Source organism: Gobio gobio (assembly GCF_949357685.1).
Source record: "Gobio gobio genome assembly, chromosome: 1".
Classification (NCBI taxonomy): Eukaryota; Metazoa; Chordata; class Actinopteri; order Cypriniformes; family Gobionidae; genus Gobio; species Gobio gobio.
In genome coordinates this window covers 81,807,719-81,829,668 of record NC_137097.1, presented here as the reverse complement: position 1 = coordinate 81,829,668, position 21,950 = coordinate 81,807,719, and the positions used below count along the sequence as shown (strand labels likewise).

General features: G+C 38.7%; 1 protein-coding gene across 1 annotated transcript in view; it reads left to right on the top strand.

The window, feature by feature from the left end:
- The window catches only part of LOC307126521 (L-asparaginase 1-like), a 100,872-nt gene extending 79,752 nt beyond the window's left edge, over positions 1–21,120 (top strand). Inside the window, exons 11-16 of the mRNA XM_079817084.1 lie at positions 3,073–3,258; positions 11,400–11,510; positions 15,391–15,510; positions 18,969–19,064; positions 19,185–19,348; positions 20,064–21,120. Coding sequence (XP_079673210.1) covers positions 3,073–3,258; positions 11,400–11,510; positions 15,391–15,510; positions 18,969–19,064; positions 19,185–19,348; positions 20,064–20,199 — 813 coding nt within the window. The 3' untranslated portion in view covers positions 20,200–21,120. The remainder of the gene's footprint in view (positions 1–3,072; positions 3,259–11,399; positions 11,511–15,390; positions 15,511–18,968; positions 19,065–19,184; positions 19,349–20,063) is intronic.
- Positions 21,121–21,950: the final 830 nt, after the last annotated feature.

Genomic DNA, 21,950 nt, shown 5'->3' with positions numbered 1-21,950 from the left:
AACTGTCATAAAAAATCCACAGGACTTTAGCAGTAGTGGGTGAAAGAAAGACCACAATGGTACATCCAAATCCATTCATAACTATGTTTGGAAACCTTAAGACTGAAGTAAACTACACACATCCATTTCATACTTATTCAGAGAAATAAGTATTCTCAGTGACAGCTATTTGTAATGCAACAGTTTACACAGATTCAGCTGTTAATGAACAAATTAATGAACAGTTCAATCTTTTTTCATAATGTTTAGTTTATATTTGTTTAGAATATTACCAAGGGTATTCTGATGGTGGTTTGGAAAGTGAGAAATGAATTAGTAAACTTTAATGACACTTTAAAGACTTCTATCTGTGTACAGTATGCAAATGAGTTCCACAGGGGAAAGAAGGGTGGGACACACTGTGTGCCCCCTCTGATGCCAGCAGCCAATCGCAACACTGGAATGGAGAAGCGCCAAATTGCAATCTCCTCCTATTTGGAAAAGGATAAAGGTATCCTTTTAACAGACACACCTTGTTCTGAGTCTCCCGGCGAGGATGAGACTGTGACAGAGCAACCAGTTCTGGGTTTCGCCTTGAGAGAGACAAACAGTTCACCAAGTTCTGAGTCTGAGTCCTGCAAGGATAAGACTGAAACAGATCACCAAGTTCTGAGTCTCTGGTTAATCCAGAGAGACAACAAAAGATCTGAGTATCTGAGTCTACAGCTTTTGAGGCAGCAACAGATATGACTACATTCTGAGCCTCCAGCCTGTGAGGAAAGAGACATTAACAACCACTACGTTCAGAGTTTTAGTCCAGCGAGACGACTACAGCACGTCCGATTCTCCATGCCAGAGAGACCAAAGCGGATTGACCAAATCCTGAGTAGACCAGGACATTAGGGATTTGGGTGAAGAAACAACGCAACCTCTGTGTCTGTTTTCAGGCCTTCCCGCTTCACCGCTTCAACGCGGGTCCTGCAACTCTTTCCTGATCATAACCCTTAATTTTCCAGTGATAGCTTATGAGCTTTTTCTTTTGTAAAATCTCTCAGAGTCAGGCATCTCTCTTTCAACAGTCTTTCTTCAAATCTCCCTCTTGCTTGTTCTCTCTCCTCCACCACCATATGCCCCCTAATGCTGATGTGTGGCTACACATTTGTTGTTGTGTCTGTTTGAAAGTTGGTCGGACCAACACAACCAGTGTTTATCGATTACCCCACCTTTAAGACCTGCACGTATCCAATTTTCTTTCAAAGGTTTACTTTCACTTTAGACATAACCAACTGTGTTTATGTAAACCTTGTGTGTATTTGACAGTATTAGCGCAATAAAACTGGGAAGATATCTAGTAAACAGGCGCTGTTTACATGCTTCGTTATCTATGGCTTGAATACACGCTGGAGCTTTCAAGCTGAACATAAGTAGCGTCAAACTCCGGGTGTCAAATGCATCACTGAGGTCGAGTAGCACCAGCACTGATCATTTACCTGCATCTGTATTGAGGCGAATATCATTCATCATCTTTATGAGCACTGTCTCTGTGCTGTGATGCGGTTGGAAACCAGATGGAAAATTGTCAAAGTATCCGTTTGAGCCTCAGAATTTTTTCAGCTGATTGTAAACAACTTTTTCAGTGATCTTGCCTATGAAGGGGAGATTTGAGATTGGTCGATAGTTGCTCTATATGGTGGTATCCAGATTGCTCTTTTTCAGGAGGGACTTAACAACTGCAGTTTTCAGGGAGTTTGGAAAAGTAAAGAAAGAAAAGAGGAAAGAAATTAGGTGTTTACCGCTTCTAGGAGATCTGCTTCAGTTAAAGTGGGAAGTGTGTCAAGGGCGCAGGTTGATGTTTTAAGGTGCTGTACTCTTCCAACATTTTACCAACAATTGTTTCAAAATCAGACATAGTGACTTAATCCTGGGGTTGTGGTCTGATCTGTCTGACCCTAGCGCCCGATTACCTTTCTGATTATTGATTTTCTCAGAGAAGAAGGAAGCAAACTCACTGCATTTGCTGTCTGAGAGCATTTATTTGGGAATGTGACGGGACGGGACGGGGGGAGGGAGGGAGGGGGGGGGGGGGGGCAGTTAGTCTCGCCTTCTTGAGCATTACCTTGCAGATTATAATTATTTTAACATTTTAATATCTTATTAAAGGGTTAGTTCGCCCAAAAATGAAAATTCTGTCATTTATTCCTCATATCATTACAATTCTGTAAGACCTTCGTTCATCTTCAGAACCCAAATTGAGATATTTTTGATGAAATCCGAGAGCGCTCTGACCCATCCATAGACTGCAACGTTACTGCAGCTTTCAAGGCCCAAAAAGGTAGTAAAAACATTGATAAAATAGTCCACGTGAATACAGTGGTTTAACATTACTGGTTTGAAGCCACTAGAATACCTCTTGTGCTCAAAGAGAAAAAAAAACTACTTTATTCAACAATCTCTTCTCTTCCCTGTAACTATTACGCTATCCACTTTGTTGGGCTATTCACAAAGTACAGCGCTTCCTAGTTCTACAGCAAACCATTCACTATTGGCCGAGCACAATCCCATGATCAAATCCCTCAATCTGTTTCACTGGCCGGACGCTCCTCCAAATGAGCAAGTGTCCGAGTTCTACTTATATAATGTTCAGTCCGCCGTTCAGGCTCTTATAATTATCCCAAACGCGCAGATAGCCCACGAATGGTTCAAATCAAAACCAAAACTATGCCTGAATAGGGCAGCTTAAGTGCAAACACTCCGTAGTAACGACTGGATATTATTCAAATGCAATTTACTATGACAGTATAAATGACGGACAGACAGAATAAGTTACAACTAAGTGCAAATTCGAAATCAACCCTGTTCTTTACTTTAAGCAATGCAACAGAACTGATATTGACTAAAACACTTACGCGCTCCCTCGATCTGTTTTACTGGCTGGACACTGGTCCTCGAGTCTAGAAGCATGAAAAACTCATGTTAACTAATGCATTAACTAATGTTAACTAATACAACCTTATTGTAAAGTGTTACCGTTAAAATTTTTGGCCAAACTTTTGGAAATGTCAGATGTTTAAATGAGATCCATTTTCTCATCAGGTCAAGGCCTTTTTGAAGCGTTCTATGAAAGGGGTCGTATTGGAGACCTACGGCAGCGGTAACGCCCCTGACAACGATCCTGTCCTGCTGCATGCGATCCGTGAAGCGACCAAGAAAGGACTCATCATAATCAACTGCACCCAGTGCCTCCGCGGCACGGTCACACCCTCATATGCCACTGGCCAGGTATGGGAGTTTGCTGAAAGGGGCTATGAACTGGCTTTTTTTATAAAAAAATGTATACTGTTGTCTGAGGTCAACTTATGACGTTTGTGCGATTTTTACATTCAATAACATCATAATGAATAAGTAATAGGGTATTTTCTACTCTGGTTTTAAGGCTGTTTGGAACGCTCGGTTTTTATAGACGTGTTGCATTGAAGACTTGGAGGTAAACGCCCACAGCTATGATTGGATGAGCTTTGCATACTTAATGAGCTCCGGCTCCCCTGTGAGTACACGTGAGGAATTGTTTTGAAAGCGTGTGGGAAAACGGCAACTGGAATGATGATTCGCCCACAGGCTCGTAAAATGTCTTTATCAAACAAAGACAATGATTTATTGCTCATCCACCTGCAATTAATTGGAATGTTATTTTTTATTACTTGGCCCACCCAATCAGTGGATATAACCACAAACTGTGCATCACTAACACACACACACACACACACACACACGTACACACAATCCTCACTGCAGAGTCAGACAAATCAGCATGGCCAAAATTTCCGTGATTCAAATATCAAGTCAAGAGAGTGAACAACGCACTTCAAGAAAGGAATGTTATTTCACTATTTAACGTAGCCTGTCGACAGGCCAGTGATGTTTTGGTAGCCCGTCTGGAAAACTCATAGTTTTAGTATAACTCATACATGTATGATCCCGAATCGCAGCACAATTAACCACACTGTAAAAAAAAAAATCGTAAAAAGAAGGTAAATGACTGGCAGCTACGGCTGCCAAACAAAAACCATAAAATTAAGGTAAAATATCTTAATTCAAATCAAGTGCAAAAACATTAATTTAACAGAAATTTACATTAAAAGTTTTAGTGAAAAACACTGTTATTTTACAGATTTTTTCCTTGTTTAAATTAAGATATTTTACTTTAATTTTACGGTTTTTGTTTGGCAGCCGTAGCTGCCAGTCATTTACCGTTTTTTTTATAGTGTTAAACTGTTATTTTACTGATTTTTCCTTGTTTAAATTAAGATATTTTACTTTAATTTTACGGTTTTTGTTTGGCAGCCGTAGCTGCCAGTCATTTACCGTTTTTTAACAGTGTAAAACTGTTATTTTACAGATTTTTCCTAGATTATTATGATCAAACACCTTCAATAAAGTGACAGTACTAAAAATTCTGCAGAAAAACAGTGTTATTTTACAGATTATTACCTAAAAAAACATTCAATAAAGTGTTAAATTTACAGTTTTATTTTGGAAGACAAAATACAGTCTGTAAACAATACAATACATAATACATTTTGAATACAGATAACAGTTGTACAGTTTCATCAAATTTTTAAAGTTGAATACAATTTCAAACTGAAAAAAAAAGTACAAAACTGATACATTTACAAGATTGTCACAGATTCACTATTGATTCTAAAACTTGTATTATTCTGATGTAAATTTATGTAAAAAAAATTCTTCAGAGCCCCCAGGAGGAATTGAAAAACTAAAAATTGCATTTATCTTGTAAGTTAGGGTTACTAATATCATGATGAGGTCATGATTTCACCTTATAACAAAATAACAAATTGTGCCATTTACTGTTTTGTATTTACTTTGTATTTTCCAAATAAGTTTAATGTTCTTTTCCTCTATATTCAACTGACCCCCGAGGGCTCCATATAGCTCTGATGATATATGTGGACAAACATTTACCTTTTAATTCAGAATCCAAGCTATATAGTGTAATAAGAAATATAAATCAAAACATACAACAGGTCCATGATTCTGCACCAGAAGGGACAGACACAGCAGATAATGAGCAATCCTTTTCCAAATCTCCAATAATCAGCTGGATCTGTAAAAGAAAGAAAGAAAAATACATTGATTCACTGAAAAGTCCTTAAAAAGGGAGGATTTTGTTTTTGTACCTTAACTTTAAACAACATTTGACATTGAGATATTCTGGCTATATGAACACAGAGTCCGCTCAGCTTTGAGATGGTTATTGGTAATTATTATGCATAAAATTTGGTCCAATCATGTAGCTTGGTCACCAACATTATTCAAAATATTGTGTTTCACAGAAGAAAGTCATACAAGTTTGATAAGATATGAGAGTGAGAAAACGATGAGGGAGTTTTCATTTTGAGTGAGCTATGCTTTTAAACTCAAGAAGGTACGTTTGAACCAGAGTTGTGCCTTGAGTTGCCTGTGTTCACATTTCCACACACATAAGGGTACCATAATAGTATTAATGTTGGATATGACATGAATACTCACTTCCTCTGAAGATCATGTGGCAGATTTTCATTCCCAAAACTTCAGGATTATGAGGGGGGAAGAAACACACACACACACACACACACACACACACACACACACACACACACACACACACACACACACATGTTTGTTTTTGTGAAATGAGAGTACATTCCATAGGCGTAATGGTTTTTATACCGTACAAACCGTGTTTTCTATCCCCTTACACTGCCCCTGCCCCTAAACCTAACCCTCACAGGAGACTGTGCAGTTCACTTTCTGTGAAAAAAAACTTGTTCTGTGTGATTTATAAGCATTTTGAAAAGTGAGGACATGGGGAACGTCCTCATATTTCACCCTCTTTTTGTAATACCTATGTCATACCCATGTCATTATAGTCAAGTCAAGTCAAGTCAACTTTATTTATATAGCGCTTTTAACAATGTAGATTGTTTCAAAGCAGCTTTACAGTGTTAAACAGGAAAATAATGCAGCATAATTTTATTCAGCTGTATAGCCATTCTGGAAAAATTTCAAGTATCATACAGTGACAGTGTGGGCTTTAGATCAATAATTTGATCAGTAATTTAGTTTAAATGGTTAATTTAGTTTATTATTTAGATGTATTTCAATGTTTAGTTGAAAAATTTAGTGTCCCCAACTGAGCACGCCAAGCCAGAGGCAACAGTGGCAAGGAAACCAAAACCCCATTAGGTGACCTAATGGAGAAAAATAAATATTGGATTATACACATTTGTGTCCTGATATTTCACAAAAACATGCCCACACACACACACACACACACACACACACACACACACACACACACACACACACACACACACACACACACACACACACACACACACACACACACACACACAAATGAATATTAATTTATTTGATAAAACATTAATATTAATTATCAACTTACTGACAGAGACATGGACTTGCAAAATGTACTCACCAGGTCCATACAAAAACTTGACAGTAGATCCAAACTCCTGGTTTGCCTATAATTCTTCAGAGTCCAAGGATGGTGGATTCCTGTCCTCTCTGCTGAATGAGTGTACATGACAGTGTTTTCAGATAACTCATTCCAATACTACTTTACTTTTATGACAAGCTTGATCTTAAAACTAGCTGACAGTAGAGATGGGCATTATGACCATATTATACTTCATACATGAGAAATTTTATTTCACAATAACAATATCACAGTATAGTTATTTTATAGATATTTTATTAAGAAATACTACAGAATAATACTGCTTAGTCTTCACTGCATGATATTCTATGCATTAATATCACTTGATTCTTAAAAACGTAGAAGGTCTTCTCTAGTCTTTTGTTGTTTGATTCAAATTATGAGACAGTTTATTAAGCTGCTGCCCCTTTAAGAACGAAAGCACGATGACAAGCATCCGGGATTCCCCACGTTAACTTGAACCGTTTAACTCTAACGTTACTTCAAACATTACTGACTGTTTAAATCAAGCGAATACCTCACATGACAGGGATTTTGAGATAATTGTGTGCAATATTGGATAGTCACTATCATCGTCATAGTGCCCAGTCCTAGCTTAACAGTATTACAACATAACAAAACACAGACACGGAATATGCAAGTTATTCGCGATTAGCATATAACTTTAATACACTAACGTTATATATGTTGATGTGACAGTAGAAAAAATATACTACTACTGTTGTCCGCCATTGCTAACTTAAATGTCTGTTCATATCCATGTTTTTCGTTCTCAGTCGACATCCCACAATCAAAATTCGTCCAAAATAAGATTTTAACAGATGTAAAATGATCCATGTGATGCTATTAATGGACCGAAGCAGTCCTGTTGCAGATTAGAATTGCCGCGCGCGAGCAGAGCACTCCAACGACAACGGGTGTATTTTCAAATTTGATCGGTAGAAGGCGCGCACAGTTGTCATTGGCCAGATTTCTAGATGACGTTCAGATTGACCAATCCCGCTCAAGTGATCACGTAAAGACAGCAAATAACCTTACAAATAATAATGTTTGTTTTAAACTACAGTTAGCAAATGTTTATATTTATTTTTATTTGCTGTTATATTTAATTAATTGGTCAAGTGGTGTTTTGTGGTGTGGGCAGAGGCTTGAAAGTTTCAACCTGGAGAGCAGTGCAGATTTGTACTCTTTAAAAACAGATTATTGTTTGATATTTAGTTTCCTATATAGTTTGTTATATTTGTATCCAGAATTACAGTTTGAATGTAAAAATACACCTACACTGTAAACAAAAAAAATAATTTAAAAAATCACTGGCAGCAACGGCTGCCAAACAAAAACATAAAATTAACGTAAATTATCTTAATTTATATAAGGAAAAATCTGTAAAATAACAGTTTTCTCTCAAACTTTTAATGTAAATTTACTTAAGTTTTTGCACTTTATTTGAATTAAGATATTTTACTTTAATTTTACAGTTTTTGTTTGGCAGCCATAGCTGCCAGTCATTTACCATTTTTTTACGATTTTATTTTTTACAGTGAAACTAATAAGATTTACTTTAAAGGGGCTATATGCAACTTTTTCCCCAAAATAAACGTAACAATAGCCTTTTTATTTTACCATTTATGACTCAAACATCTCCTGATGAGCATACTGACACCTTGTCCGCTCACAGTGGGTGCACCTATAAGCCTGTATCCTATTTTTCCTATTTTCTGGCGGGTCGTCTTTTCCCGCGCTGTCTGCGGATGTGACGTCACCACCGCTGCGAGAGCGAGCAGAAAATGAGAGCAGTTCTGTTTTTTGGCCACAGGTGTCAGTTGCGAGTTTAAATTTCAGAAAAACGCATATAGCCCCTTTAAAATTGCAAAGAATAATGTTAAATTGTTAGTATGGACATAAACCTTTAATATAATGAGCTAAATATTTTATTACAGATTAGTTCTGTAATTTTACATACATTTGTATGTAATTTAAGAAAACAGAAAAATACTGTATAAATAATACAGTAATTTTCCTTTATAAAAATGAGAATTACTGTAATTTGTCATTAATGATAAAATAATGGTCAAGTTGTTAATTTACAAATATTTTTTGTAATTTTACATGAATTTGTATGTAATTTATGAAAACAGAAAAATACTGTATAAATAATACAGTAATTTTCCTTTATAAAAATGAGAATTACTGTAATTATTCATTAATGATATAATCCTTAAAATAACAGTCAAGTTGTTTATTTACAGCAGTGGTCACCAACCTTTTCAAGCCAAAGATCCCTGACCTCAGCCTTGATTAAAGGAAAGATCTACCTATAGATTTTTCATGGCCGATTCAGAGTTTTTTTTTATTTCCGAGACCATCTGTCGTTTTTTTTTTTTTTTTTCTTTATTTAAGCAAATTTATTTGTTGTTTATTAGCTCTATAACAGGCCAAACTGACCTTAAAAAAAATTGCGATTTGAAATGTGAGGCAACCACTGCATTTTAATTACGATCCAAACAAAGATACACATATGTGGCATGAGCAGTTGTTTTTTATTTAAATGATTGCATAATTTCAAGACTTAGAGTAAATACAGAATGCTCTGACTTTAGCTTTGTGAAATTGTAACATAAGACACACCTGCACAAAACAAAAACAGATGGACTGAATAAAAATGCTAATTCACTCTCTGACAGTAGGAGGTGCTTATGGAAAACAAGCGTTTATTTGGGTACCGCTGTAAAATGCCATAGAAACTATTCTGAAGACAGTCAGTTTTGTTCAGGGATACATTCATGTAACCCCCCCTCCCCAATTCAATATCTATATTTTTCTTCCTATAGTTCAAGCTTCCCAAAGAGTGATCTTGCTGGGCCTATTAGGCTGGTCCACTTCATGTGTTTTTACAGATCAGATATTTATCTGATTTATAACCATTCCATTTACACTTGGCCACATAAATGTGTCTCCACAAAACGGATATAAATCTAATCTTCAATTCCCACGCTATATGCCTGTTCATCATGTATATGAGTTCACATCACCAACATTTTATTGATCAACAGTTAATTCAAGGACCGCGAAATGAGAGAGAGAGTGGCATAAGAACTGATCAGTTAGTTTCTTTACCTTTAATGATGATGATGATTGTGTATTGAGCGTCTGCAACTTTTACTTTAATTTGCGTCAGTTTGCTGAAGAGAATTTCAGCTGATCGTCTGCGGCGATGCGTGCTGCAGTAGCGCTGTCCTATCTAACTATAACATCGGTCGATTTGTGCTGTGCGAATTTTGATGTTGCAGAGAATACATTTTGGGAGCATATGTAGCTATTTCGTGCCTTGATAATGTGTTTGTAACGCTCGTACACAGAGAGGCCGGATAGCTGGCCTGAATGGTTGTAGCCAAGTGTAAGCAAAACTCACGTATCTGATATTTCACAGGGGTTTATTATCAGCATTGTCGATCCCACGCACACAAGGGGCAGTTTGCAAAACACCCCACTAACAACAGCGTTACTGAACAGAAAACAAACAGTGCAAAGAGCAACAGAAATACACGCATACATGCGATATTCATAGCTCGCGCTCCATCCACGAACTGCCCACTTATCAGCGAGTGAGTGAGTGCATGCGTTCTGCCTTAAAGGAGCAGTACCTAATTCTACTTGTTACATGTTGTTAATTATTTTTCGGTTATTTATTGGGAGCTACCGGGACAGTGATAAAGATCGACCAGTCGATCGCGATCGACGGGTTGGCGACCACTGATTTACAGATATTGTTTGTAATTTTACATAGTTTTAAACATAATTCAAAATTACAGGAAAATACTGTAAACAATTTAGAGTTATTTTCCGTAAAATTAGGATTTTTTTTTACAGTGCAACAACACCTCAAATAAAGGATTCTCCAGCCTGTGACAGCATGCTAAGTTATGTTCAGTAAGACACGTACACATAATCAATAGATATCAAACAATCTGTAACAATGCAATATTTGTGCCGGGGGGTGTGGTTTAGCGAGATCTGTGACGGGAGACAGAGTTGGGAGACGAGCTTGGTGTTGTGAATTCTTTAATTATATGGCCAACTTCAATTTTATTTTCATAAAGATATTTAAAAAAAAAAAATCGAATAACTTTACAAAAATTTGAAGCTTATTATAAAAAAAATTCTCATTATGACAATAATACATTTTGATTGACTTTACAGTAAACTGCTAAGTGTCGGTTTTCAAATGAGACCATACTTATGCTATTAGTGCAAAGGGTTCATGAACTGTATCTGTTTTAGTCCCGGTATGCCATTTCTTGTGATTTCTCAAAAGTGGTGGTGCAGAATAACAGGTTAATTCATGCTTAACTAATTCACAAATAATCATGAGTTACTGTTTGACTCATGAAGAACTAAACCATTTATTAATTATTACTGCATCAGCAACTAATGAATATGCTACATGATTAATATATAAAAAATACATGAATTACTATTAATTCCCTATATTATATGAACTAATAATGTAAATTAATGAGCTAATGATTTGCAAAGGTATCATTATGTTATGACTTTACTTGTTGAGGCACTATTAACTAATTGTTAAGTAATATGTCATTGTGGTTATGGGTTTTGAATAAATTTTGAATTAGTTATTAGTCATGTGCCTCAACAAGAATTCCGTACTTCCTTCTGTAGAAATCTGCTTTAATATACTATGTTTTATTGGACAGGTGAGCAACTGTTTGAACACTTCTTATCGACAGAAAACGAATCATTGTTATATAGTCCAATGCGGTTAGTCTTATTGTGAAGACAACTCCCATGAGTCCACACTCATACACTGCATCATCAAGCAACACCTTTGTTTTGAATAAGTGACCTCTAGCGGTGAAAATCGCACATTGTGCCTTTCTCTCAGGCTCTGTGTGATGCTGGTTTGGTCGCTGGGTGTGATATGACCTCAGAAGCTGCTCTTTCAAAACTCTCCTATGTGCTGGAAAAAGACCTCAATACAGAAGAGAAGAAGATGGTATGGAAAAATGTCTCTTAAAAAATACATTTAAACCTCACTCAGGTCAATAATATACACACTACCATTGAGAAGTTTAGAGTCAGTAAAATTTTTTTGAATGATAGTGTATTAGTAAAAATCTTTTAAAAAATAACATTTAAAATACAAATGTATTTCCCTTTCGAGGGAACTTCACACTGCGTCCACTAGGGACAGCTTTGGGAACGCCTACAGCGTGATAGCGTCTGATGCACGTATGTCAACTGAGCCAACGGCGAGAGTGAGCGTCACAGGCGGATGACGTCACGACCAGGAAAGGATAAATACACATCTGGTCCAATCGCACTTCAGCTTTTCTGCCTCAGCTAAAGCGATCTGTGTGAAAACTGTCTCTGTCTATTTATTGTTGTCTGTTCGACATTATCAGCTCAATAAGTCTCAGTTTAAAATTGCGAACACATCTGTATTCAAACAGTGTACTCCTCCGAGTCCCCGTTTCCTTACGGGTGGAGATACACATGATTTGTGTGTGATGTGTTTGGGAGTGGAGCATGCTCTATCAGCCTTCGAGGGGCTGAGTGTGAGCATTGTGAGAAGCTGCCGCTTCGCATGCTCCGCTCCCGCCTGTCACTCTTCAAGAAGGGTGATCAGGATTGCGTTCCCTCTGGTTCTCTACCCGCTGCTGCCGAGGCACAGTGGAGAAGGACATCATGGGGATCGCAGATGGATCTCTCGGCGGGGTTTGAGACGGGCGCAAGCGCTCTTTCTCTGCCTTCACCGCTTCGCATGCTCCGCTCCCGCCTGTCACTCTTCAAGAAGGGTGATCAGGATTGCATTCCCTCTGGTTCTCGACCCGCTGCTGCCGAGGCACAGTGGAGAAGGACATCATGGGGATCGCAGATGGATCTCTCGGCGGGGTTTGAGACGGGCGCAAGCGCTCTTTCTCTGCCTTCACCCGAGAGATCTGTCGCTCAATCTCTGGTGTCGGAAGCCCGCGCTGCGGCTTCTTCTGCCCAGAGTGAGAGCCCGCCGCTTCAACACTCCAGTTCTGAGGAGGTGGATGCGTTGAGCGTCGGATTGGGGGAAGATGATTCGCCATCTCTTTCCCCAGCACACGAAGAGCTGGTGGAGGTGATTACTCGCGCTGTGTGAAATTAAATATTGAATGGCCAGCCGAGAAACAAGGCGCTCGTCCTGAAAGCAAGTTCGACGAGCGCTTTCTATCATCAAATGTGTCACCTTCACCACGAGGCCTTTTTTTTCCTGATTTACACAGCGAGCTGTGTAGATCATGGAGGAAGCCATATTTGTCACATCTCTTCAGCCCTCAAGTAAAAACATACAGTGATATAAGGGGGCTGAAGGAATATGGTTATGGGGCGATGCCTAAAGTGGATCAGACGCTTGCAAACTATCTTTCCCCTGCTTCGGCATCGTCCCTGAAGGCCCCCACGCTCCCCACTAAGCCATTAAAAACAACATCAGGGCTGGTGGGGAAAGCGTACACGGCAGCAGGGCAGGCTGGTGCTTGTTTGCATACGATGAGCATTTTGCAAGCATACCAGGCTGAACTGCTGGGGGATTTGGATGGTGGTGAGACGATGAGCCCTGAGGCAGTTTGCGAACTGCGTCGGGCCATAGATTTATCTTTGAGAGCCACCAAGGAGACCGCTTGAGCTATTGGGCGGTCTATTTCAGCCGTGGTGGCGACAGAGAGACATCTGTGGCTCAATTTGTCTGACATCAAGGACAAAGACAGGGCTTTTCTCCCGGATGCTCCAGTTGAACCTGCTGGTCTGTTCGGCGACGCTGTAAATACAGTCGTCGACAGATTTCAGGAGAGTAAAAAACAAGCGGAGGCATTTAAAAGATATCTTCCGGACGGCCACCAACCCTCTGGGGCAGCTGGGCGTGAGCAGCCCCAGCCGTCAGGCTCTTCATACAGGCAGCTGCATCTCATGCTCCACTGCAGAGATTCGGTGGGCCAGGTCGGCACTCTCAGCCGAAGCCTTCTAAGCTGAAGACCGACCTGAGGGTCGTGCTTCAGGCGAAGAAGGCTTCAGGCCAAAAGAGGTCCTGACACTATTAGCACCAGGTCTCCGAGGGCACCCCCCCCGTGGGGTGGATTGGTGTTCACCTCAGTATACAGTGCCCACTCCACTTCGTTGCCCTCAGGGGACCGTTCTGCCAACCCCGCCACCCTTGGTGCTTCGGGGCGCAGCGGTTTCCAGCGAGCTCATGACTCGGCGTCCACAGGACAAGGTGTCACACTCGCAGCCTCCAAGGAGGTTAGAAACGCAGCCAGATCGGTTAGGTGCTGCCAGTACGCTTCAGGCCGTCGAGATGGTTGCAGTAAAAACATCAGAGACCAGCCTCGAGAGGCTGGTTCCCTTACTAGATTTTCTGGCAGAATGAAAACTTCTACCAAATATATCGCTATGGGTCCGGGTGGGTGGGTCCGCCCACCTCGATTCAACGGAGTGCTGGTAACATCAGTACGTCCCAAGCAGGCTCTGATAATGGAACAGGAAGTAGAAACCTTGTTAAAAAAGGAGGCTATAGAACAGGTCTCTGTACAGAACAGAGAATCAGGTTTTTACAGCAGGTACTTCTTAGTTCCAAAAAAGGATGGAGGGTTGCGTCCCATATTAGATCTTCGTCGTCTGAATTGTACAGTCAGAAAACTAAAATTCAAGATGCTGACGCTAAGTCAGATTGTGACCCAAATCAGATCCGAGGATTGGTTTGTCACAATAGATCTGAAGGACGCATACTTCTATGTTTCCATCCTTCCACAACACAGGAAGTTCCTGAGGTTCGCTTTCGGGGGCAAAGCGTACCAGTATCGGGTTCTTCCATTTGATCTAGCTCTTTCACCCCGCACGCTCACGAAATGCATAGATGCAGCTCTGGCCCCGCTCAGGCTGCAGGGCATACGCATTCTGAACTATATAGACGACTGGCTGATTCTGGCACAGTCGCAAGAGATGGCGGTTCGGCATCGAGATGTCGTCCTCGCTCATATTCAAAAGTTGGGGTTGAGGCTGAACGCGAAGAAGAGTGTGCTTTCTCCAGTACAGAGGACCACTTTCTACCAAAACACTGCGTCCCTTTGCCATACTCCCTGCATCCCTGTGATCCTTTGCTTCAGCAGTTTGGCTGAAGTGCAATCGGACCGGATGTGTATTTATCCTTTCCTGGTCGTGACATCACCTGCCCGTGACACACGTGACATACATGCATCAGACGCTATCACGCTGTAGGCATTCCCAAAGCTGTCCCTAGTGGATGCAGTGTTTCGTTCCCTTCTCAGGAAACTATGGTTATAGTCATAACCTGAGATGGTTCTTAGCCATATACTCCTTGTATTCATATTTGGGTACCACTTTATTTTACAGTCCTGTTCCCCATGTGCATACTATGTACTTATTATTGTTATTACAATAACTGGGTAATATCTAGAACCTAACTCTGAACCTACCCCTACATCTAACCTTAATCTCTGTAGTTACCTTATATTAACCAGTACTTTCTTACTTAAGTACACTGTAAGTACACTGAAGGGCACATATAATGTTTTACTTTTATACCATTTTCAAGAAAAGTTTAGGAAATGTCATGTGGTGTAACCAACAAGTAAATAGCATTAAAAAAAATATATATATAAATAAACACACACACACACACACACACACACACATACATACACATATATATATTTGTGTTCAATATATTTTCCTTCAAATTACATGATTTTATTAATGGGGGAGTCACACTACATGACTTTTTATATAGGTATAATGTATCATTTATATTAACCTTGATAGTCTTGTTTTTCTTTCTTTTCTTTCTAATTTCTTTCTTTACTTAATAATAAAACATGTAATTTGTTCGTAAGATGCTGAGTCGCAATCTGCGTGGTGAGATGACAGTTGACATGGGCGGGGCAAATCTTTCTCTCAGCAACAGTGCCTTTATTCAGGGCGTCGCCAAGTTCCTCAACATTAGCAGTAACGAGGTAATGGAACCTGCACTTTCTCTGTTTCTAATATTGTTTTGCACTTTAAACATACGAGGGTGTGCATTTATTGACAAACAAATAATGATTTTGCTGATAACAGTAATTAGATTATATTTAGCTAAGTGTTTTTGTGCTTTTACATTTAAATTGAATTACATTTTTACCTTTGTACATGCATTTTGTTCTAACCTTATAAGACATATGCATGATATTTTTATGTCAAATTCATACATGTATTTAATAGATTAAATTAGAGTAATAAGATACTATGGTGTTTTAAAAAATAAAATGTTGAATATTGAATTATATTTTAAAATATAAAACTAAAGCCATCAGTAGGTTCAAAATGACAGATTTATTCAGAAAATTGCATAATGTACAGCAGGTACAACATTTGGTTCAAAACCTACTTTTAGTATGTTGTGTAATATAAATGTCATACATACATACATACATACTCTATTCACCATGTTTTCACTGATGTGACCTACGGTATCAGTTGCGTCACTTCACTCCCATTCACAAATCCTCTCCCGTGGCCTCATGGGATAGTAAAGTGTCCATCGAATGTGAACCTCTACTCAGTTGCCTTACTGTTTTTTCGCATACTACACACCGTGTGCAGAATTATTATGCACGTTGATTTTCTGATCAAATTTTTTTTCCAGGCACATTTGACCAATTCCAAACCACATTAATCTTAATAACTACTATTCATTTTGTATTTAATAATTTATAAGTGATATATAATTGTTCATGAAGGCTGAAAATGAAAAACACCTTATATTCAGGTGTGCAGAATTATTAGGATTAATTGCCTGGAAAAAAAATGCTCAGAAAATCAACGTGCCTAAAAATTCTGTACTTCTGTAGGGAAATATTTGAGGGTCTAAATTATCTCCTACTTCAGATTAGAGTCTAATGCTGCCTTCTCGTGCTATCGGAAATGTCCTAATTCCCACTTTAGAAGTCGTGATTACGAACTTGTTGTATTCAAGTGCTTTGTTGTCGGAATGTCAAGTCAAGTCAACTTTATTTATATAGCGCTTTTAACAATGCAGATTGTTTCAAAGCAGCTTTACAGTGTTAAACAGGAACATAATGCAGCATAATTTTATTCAGCCGTCTAGCCATTCTGGAGAAAAAAAATGTCATCAGTTAATTTCAATTATCATGCAGTAATTTTGTTTATATTGTTTATATGGTTTTTTATACTATTTTTCATATTTTTATTCTTAGAATTTGTATTACTATGTTCTTGTTGTGTTTGTATTGTATATGTGCACTGGAAGCTTCGGCACCAAGAAAACTTCCTTGTGTGTGCAAGCACACTTGGCAATAAAGCTCTTTCTGATTCTGATTCTGATTAATTTAGTTTAATAATTAGATTTATTTCGATATTTAGTTGAAAAATTTAGAAAAATTTAGTGGAATGAACAGGAATCATGGTGAACACCAGGTTTATTCTTGCCTATTGGTAAAATCTTACCAACCAACATCATATGTAGTGTGTCATGCACTGACAACCATATAAACATTCCAGATAGGACACTTTCTGTAATTTCAATTAAAAGCAGGCTATTTTCACTGTGTATCAAAAATACAATACACTTCAAATGATTGCTCATATATGTAAATATGCGCTACATTAATGTCAAGACAAGACGACCTAGCTGTTTTGGGAAAAAAAAACTCATAAAACCACACCTGCCCCAGAAGTAGTTCTCCCCGCCACCATGTTTAAAGTTTATGACACGCCCATCTCGGGAATTGGGGTATCAAAATGATGTCAGAACTTCCCAGTGGTAAACACGACATCAAAGGGTGTTCACGTGCAATTTTTACCTAGGAAACTCGTATTTACGATAATTCCAATAGCACGTGAAGGCAGCATAATCCAGCACAATAGGAACTACCAGTGACATAAGTGTATGTTGATTGGCTGAATGCATGCCATACTTACTCCACAGATTACATATATTTACTCTTACTGTCTAACATACAGAAAGCTAATGTTAACAGCATTTACCTTTGTCTGCGCTATTGTGTTCTTCTCTCAGCCTTGATGATATGTAGCACTGCAAGCTGTCGTAGGAGATTAAGGGCGTTTTCACACCTACCTTGTTTGGTCCGGATTTTCGGACTTTTCAGTTTGGTCCGAATCAAAATTACAGGTGTGAAACCTCCCCCGTACCACGGTCCGGACCAAACAGATGAAATTTGGTCCTACGAAAAGAGGTAGTCTCGGTCCGGATCAAACTGAACAAAGGTTCGGTTCGGTTCTAGTGTGAAAGCATTTTCTTTATGGTTCGGACTTTCAGAGCATTTACAGGAAGTTCCTGTTTATGTTTAAATATTATAACGTTGTTTTTAAATTAAATCTAGGCTACATTGATTATGAAAAGTGAAAATATGCGCAATATGTCAGAAGACAGAAAGTCAGAAATAATTTTGAACGAAATTTTGTATGATTTTGCTTAGAAAGCATTTCTTTAATGGGAATTTCGTTTTGTATAAATTGTATCTTAATTTTAATCAACGTTTAATCAGATTATTGCCTGGATTTAATAAATAAGAAGCAAATAGTCTATAGCAGACAATAATCGCGGGAGCGATCACATGCTTTACACATGAACTGGAGCGGGTCTCAAATAAACCGAAACTCAGCAGCGACTTGCCTCACAAACATGATAAATATGTGTATATAAAGCTTGAAATGTCCACTTTTAAACGTAACGAATAAAAAATAGTCAAGCAATGCGCACTGTTCAATAGTGGCAACGATATGCGTCCGTTCATTCACTCTTGTCAAAGACGCTGACGTCAGACGCACGTCCGTTTACAAACCAATCAATGTCCAGATGCCGCCCACATAGATGATGACGAGTGGATGCAAGTGCGTCATGTAAAGTTCTTTAGTCCGCTCACATAATTGCAATGTGAAACCAAACCAAAACTAACCGAATATATAAAAAGTACCAAAACATGAACTTCAGTTCGGACCTTGGTGCGGACTTTCAGGTGTGAAAACGCCCTTAGTCTCTTAGCCATCATTTTTGCTCTTTCAGTTGCATAACTTACATGTATGTTGTCTACATCACATCTCCTTCATCACAAAACCCACAACAAAATCATAGTTATGATCACTGCATGCTCCATCCTCCAGTTATTGACGTTGTTGACTACCATGTTTAAATGACGTCGCTGTCGGACTGCTTGCGTCACTTCAGAGTTCCTGCTGGCAGTGCGAATGCAACCAGAAAAATGGCCCTATGGGGAAATTGGGTCCTGGGATCACCCTGATGACTTGTTCCTATAACTACCTGGTCCAAAAGCCTCTATATAGTGTACACTCCTACTAAACGGTGTGCCAGTTTGGATCACTGTATTTTAGTGTAAACTATGATGATGTGATGAACGGTTGTGATCAACTATAATATTACTGATGTCCACAGGAGCTTGAAGCCACACGAAATGCACTGACTCCCACTCTGGTCTGCGCTGCTGCTAAGGTCGGAGACATTGACACTTTACAGGCCATGAGGGAAATGGTAAGATATTGACACCTGTTTGGACACCCATTTAGAAGAGCAAACACTACCTGTAAAAACTAGAATGAAAATGAAATGCAGTCTAACAAATCAAGATATGATTCATATCTTTCTATATAGGGCTCTGACTTGAGCATGGCAGACTATGACGGATGCACTCCTCTCCACGTCGCTACATGTAAGGGGCATCTAGAAGTGATGGAGTATCTGCTAAATGAAGGGGCCGCAGTCAATGCCAGAGATCGCTTTAATGAAACACCACTTTTCAATGCTGTTCGCTTAAGGTAATTCTGATTTAAGTGTCCAAATAGTTTTTGGGGCCACAAAAAGTAATTGCCATAATTTCAAAGTTTTGACAACTATTTGCTGCTTATATACACAGACAGTATTTAAGGTGAACTAGACCAATAGTTTTAAAACTGGTGGTTGAAATCCAAAAATGAGTCACAAGAAGTCTTTTGATGCAACTAGCCATTTAATCATTCATAGTTAGCGTGGCATTTACTCATTTACCCTCATTCCAAAACAATAGCGTTGCCCCAATTCAGAGACACAACTAATTTAATAATTGACGATCTTTACAACAGAACTGAATCAACACTGAACTGACTTCAGCTAAACAACAGCCGAAATGCATAATATCCCTGTTATCACTGTAAAGTATAATTAAGTTGTTAAATATTAAGTTGAAACCCAATACTTTCCAAAAATCCAGTCGTCACCAACATGCAATGAATCTTGGGCTAGGGTAGGCTTTGAAGGATCCGCTCGTCCTATCCTTCGTGGCTCAGGGATTGAAGAACAACTTGTAGGCACATTCAGAAGAGCCTTTGTTTTGGGACAGCCTTTGTCGCGATGCTGTGGCCTTCAAAAGATGCAGCCTCTGAATTAGGACGCAGCTAATATTACCTTTTTCCTCCATAAAACACAAAAGGTAACGTTTAAGGTGAAGTAAATTAAACACATGTGACAGTATATGTGATTTTTCTATGTCTACAGGAAAAAGGAAGCAGTGAAGTTGCTAATGAACAAGGGAGCTCAATTTTCCCACGAAGATGCTGGAACGGAGTTGTGCCGGTCTCATTTACATACACACTTTTCTTCTTTATCCAACCTCCTCTTATTGCTTTTATAAATGAGGGACCATGGGCGTAGCTTGTGTGTGTGTGTGTGTGGGGGGGGGTTGTAAGATCACCACATCAGAGGGTGTAAGATAAAAGATAAATATGCATATAATGCAGTTATTTTAATACATTTTAAATTGTTATTCTGAAAATAAATGAATAAATCAAGTCAAACTTCCTAATGCCTAATGAATATAAACTGCTTTATTGGCCATTGTCAATGAGATTGACTAAATATGAAGTATTGGTGTGGCTGCTGTTGTGCATTTAACTTCATGCACAGCATATCTGTTTTAAAGCAGTGGGTGAGTAATTCATTTCTTGATTTGCTTAATAAAAGTCTTGAGATTCTGTTGACAAACATGTTTATAGTGCATTATTTTCAACGTGTTTATTGTTAGCCCTGAAAAAATAGACGTAGCATGCAAGTAATTCCCGTGCAATGTATCTGGTGGCGCTTGCTGCTACTCTATGTAGTCAATAAAACCACTTGATTGGTACACGGATTGTGAATTTGAAAATTTGCTATAGAAAAGCTATAATTTATTTAAAGTCTATGCCTATGCATGTGAAACAGCAATTTGATATATGACACAAATTAGTAGTAGTAGTGTGTTAAGTAGCATAGTTAAGCTTAATGTGGATTTTTAAATGGCTCATAGAGTCCAATGGATTTGCGGTCACAAATATGGGCATATTTCTTTTTTCCAATTTAGAATTAATGTACAGTTCTGTGTATTGAGCAAATACCAGAACAGTTTGTCTTCAGTTTATGAACTTCCTGTGTTAAGGTTGATGATTGCATTTAGAAAATCCAATGTGTGTTTTACAGTCTTGCTGCGCGTGGTGACGTGGAAGGATTGGAGATGTTCCAGTTAGCTGGGGTTGATCTGACCATGTCCAGTTATGATGAAAAAAAGCCCATTGATGTGGTGAGTTGATGATGGATATCGGTGTGGAATACAGAATTATAACCAAACATCTGATGCCTTCAGTGAAATTCTATTCTTATAACTGTATGAATGGAGATACAAGACCTTATTTGTTGCATTGGCTAAAAAAAAAAAAGATGCTTCCTGTAAACCAGGGTTGTCCAAAGTCCGTTCTGCAGAGTTTAGCTCCAACTTGCCTCAAGACGCCTGCCTGGAAGTTTCTAGATAATAGAAGTTTATCTAATACCTAGAGAGACCATAGCTGTGTTTTACCCTCATTGACTATTCCCTACATTATTCCACTAATATATAGCATATTTGAAGGATTGAATGAAAACGAGTGAGCAAATTCGGACACAAATTGTGCCGGAAGGGAGACGTGGCAATTATGGGTATTCTCTGATCAGTTATTGCAGTGCATTGTGATATTGAATGAGTGCACTCCATAACATCCACTATGGTTTCGGACACCATTACAAATGGCTGTCCCCTTAAATAGTACCCTATTTCAGGGTATAGGGTGTGATTTCGGACAAACCCATTGAGTAGCTGGTTTGTTTGATTGGGGTTGGAGCTACATTTTGCAGCAGAGGTGGGTAGAGTATCCAAAAACTGTCCTCAAGTAAAAGTACTTATAGAAATATTTACTGAAAATAAAAGGGATAATGACAATCTTAATAGTTACTTGAGTATGAGTAAAAAGTATCCAAAGAAAAAACTACTCAGTAGTTGATACGTGTAATACAGAAGAGACAAGCATTATTTCTGCCATCTGTGACCTGAATATCATTGTGTGTACTCTGCTTTGTATAATAATAACGTATACAACT